General features: G+C 42.7%; 1 protein-coding gene across 1 annotated transcript in view; it reads right to left on the bottom strand.

Annotated features, from left to right (window-relative positions):
* The window catches only part of NUGGC (nuclear GTPase, germinal center associated), a 51,358-nt gene that overhangs the window by 13,418 nt on the left and 35,078 nt on the right, over positions 1–2,862 (bottom strand). The window contains 1 exon segment of the mRNA XM_023530162.1: positions 5–89. Within this exon segment, the coding sequence (XP_023385930.1) occupies positions 5–89 (85 nt within the window).

Genomic DNA, 2,862 nt, shown 5'->3' with positions numbered 1-2,862 from the left:
TGGGCAAAGCACTGGTCAATGGCCTTCTCCAGCAGCTGTATCTTCTCTTCCACAAATCGCCGCAGGCCGCTCATGTGCAAGTATTCATTCTAGGGACAGAACCATAAGGAGCATGAGGCCACCTACCTCCTCCCTAAAGGCACTTTCTCCTCAAACTTTGCTTCCTTTAACTTTGATTTAGCCTGAGCTAATCACTCACAATTGACTTCTCCCGTCATCTCAATAAGGTATCCCTCAGTACACGAAACTACTTAAGCTCTGTGGGATTGGTATACAATCTATCAGGCTATTTGGGGGAATAACAATCCAAATAAAAAATCCAATTGTTACTAAAAGAGATTTTCCCAATGACGTCTGATTCAACATTTCACGTGCCTTGACTGTGCACAAAGCAGGTTTTGAGGCTAGTGTTTTTCAAACTTCAGCGTGTATACAATCTTAGGGCCTAGGATTCCACAGTTCTAGCAAGTGCCCAGGTGAAGCTGATCTTCTGGGCCCTGAATCACACTTTGAATAAAACACCAATAGGATCACAGAAATAAAGACTTGGTCCCTTCTTCAGAGGAGTGTACAATCTAGTCAGGGAGAAAAATATCTATTCAAATAATATAGGGGAGGAACCACCAGGGACAGCTTTGACCTCTAGGTTTCAAACGGAACTCTAGTGCCTATTCCGTGCGGGAGAGCCTTGGGGGACCACATAGCACCTGCCCGCAGCAGATGGAGGGCACATTCCTTAGTTTGGCACTTAAGGCCCTTCCTAGTCAGGACTCAGCCAACTTCTCCAGCAGCCCCAGCTCTTTGCCCGAAAAATCCCCCCATGTAGTTGCCCCTGAACTTGCTGCCATGCCTCAAAGGTGCTCTTCCTTTTGTGACCTTGTGTCTTTGCATATGCTGTTCCCACCTTCTCATCTATTCCCATGGGAGGCCTTCCCTGACTCCCCCAGGCAGAGTTGGGCTCTCTTTCCTGCGCTTCTATCACATTCTGTACATCCATGGGTTACATTCGTCCTGCTGTGCTATGTCTCTCTCATTCCACATCTCCTTCCCTGGACAAGAGACTTGCTGAAAGGATAGATTGTGTTATTCATGTTTGTTTATTCCGAGATATGGCACAGAGTGTGCAGTCTATAAACATTTCTGGAGTGAATGAGTGGCTAATGGAGAAACTGTGGATAATGTAGGCTTTTAAATTCTATTCCAAATTTGATGACAGAAATAGCTCTTGAGTTGATGTGTGACCTTGTACAGATGGCTTAGCTTCTCTGGATCTTGAATGCACCATCTTTGAAGTAAGTGAATGGGGCTGAACGATTTTGAAAATAGCTTCAAACTCTCACACTCTGTGAGTCTTAGAGTTGATGAGTTTTAGAGTTTAAAGAGACTAGTTAGCTTTAGGCATGACTTGGGGATTTTCGTAGTTTCACTGGGGAGAATTCTGTAAGCCACATTTTTTTTTTCCAGAGTGCCCTTTAGATTCTTTTCAGTTTGTGGCTGGTCATCAAAATGAAATAAGAAAGGAGTCATGAAAAGAAAATCTATGGGCAAGATTCTTACAAAGTTTCACTCTCAACAAATCCATATTTAAAAAATAAAAATGAAAAAAAATGATAAGAAAGGGAAGGGCTGACACCTACAATGAATAAATCCAAGACTCATTTGACATTGAGATGTCATAACCAACTTCTTATTGATTTGTAAAAAGAATGACTAGACCCCTGCTCATTTAAAATCACTAACTACCCAAACTCTAAATTTTTTGGTTTGAGGCACACTTTTAAAAAATGATCAATCATGCACTTTCTTACGTTCAATTTTTTCAGAATGCAAGGGAGCTGACAAAACTCTTGCCTTCCAACTTTCTATCAAAGGACTAAGACTGAGAGCAATATCTGAAGCCAAAGAATTTTGAGGAAAGCTGCTGGCAACTCTCTGTAAAAGCTTATCACAGAAGGGCCGATCAGCCCCCTCCTCTAAGTTTTCTGTCGCCTGGAGTCTGGCTGCTAGGATGGGGCTGAGCCCCTACAAAAGCTGTACCTCCACATCAGCAGAGAATACCACATGGGGCGGGTGCTACAAGTTTGATTGCAAAATGCCTTGTCCTTCTGTTTGTAAAGTAAAGCAACCACACACGGCACCAAATCTGATTGGTTTTCCATCAGCACTTCCAAAAGCAATCTTTTGCTGGGCAGAGAGGCAACTTTCACCCTGAAGAACTTTTTCAGGAAGTTAGAAATTCAAACCCTTCCCCAGTATTTCAGAGGACAAAAGTCAAATGAGAAAATCTCAGATTCCAGCATGTTTTGTTTTGTTTTGCTTTTTCCTCACAGAACTAGATGGAAAAAAAGTCATTAAAAATACAATGACAAAAAAAAGCAGTGAGTCTTGCTCTCTATGTCGCTTTTATTTAGAATTTTTAATATGTGGACATTTGACCAAAACTGCATAGCCATCCATAGTTGGTATTGCTTACTTTTCACCTTGAAGTCAGGTCTCCATTATCTGCCTCTCCTTGCCACTCCTCAGGCCATCCTAGGTGCACTTTCCCACACTCTCAGGACCTTGAACCCTCATAGAACCCTACTGGTACACTTTCTCTGCCCCTTCCCTGCTCTGCATAACAAGAAGTCAGACAACTTGGTTGTGTAAATCTGACAAGTAGAAGCAAGTGCGGAATTAAACACCAAACAAATGAGAATGTACAGAGCCTATTTATTCAGTTTGCTATATAGCAAGGGAGTCAGCCATCATCACTTGTGTTTGACAGAGGGTGGGAAGGCCTCAGGTATGCCCCGATTGGAGGCCACAGACATAGGGAAGCTATAGGTGGGCTAAGTAGAAGAAGGGATCCTACATGATTCA

The sequence above is a fragment of the Pteropus vampyrus genome, unplaced genomic scaffold, assembly GCF_000151845.1.
Source record: "Pteropus vampyrus isolate Shadow unplaced genomic scaffold, Pvam_2.0 Scaffold47, whole genome shotgun sequence".
In the NCBI taxonomy this organism is placed as follows: domain Eukaryota; kingdom Metazoa; phylum Chordata; class Mammalia; order Chiroptera; family Pteropodidae; genus Pteropus; species Pteropus vampyrus.
The sequence above is the reverse complement of the archived record's forward strand: the minus strand, read 5'-3'. Positions and strand labels throughout refer to the sequence as shown.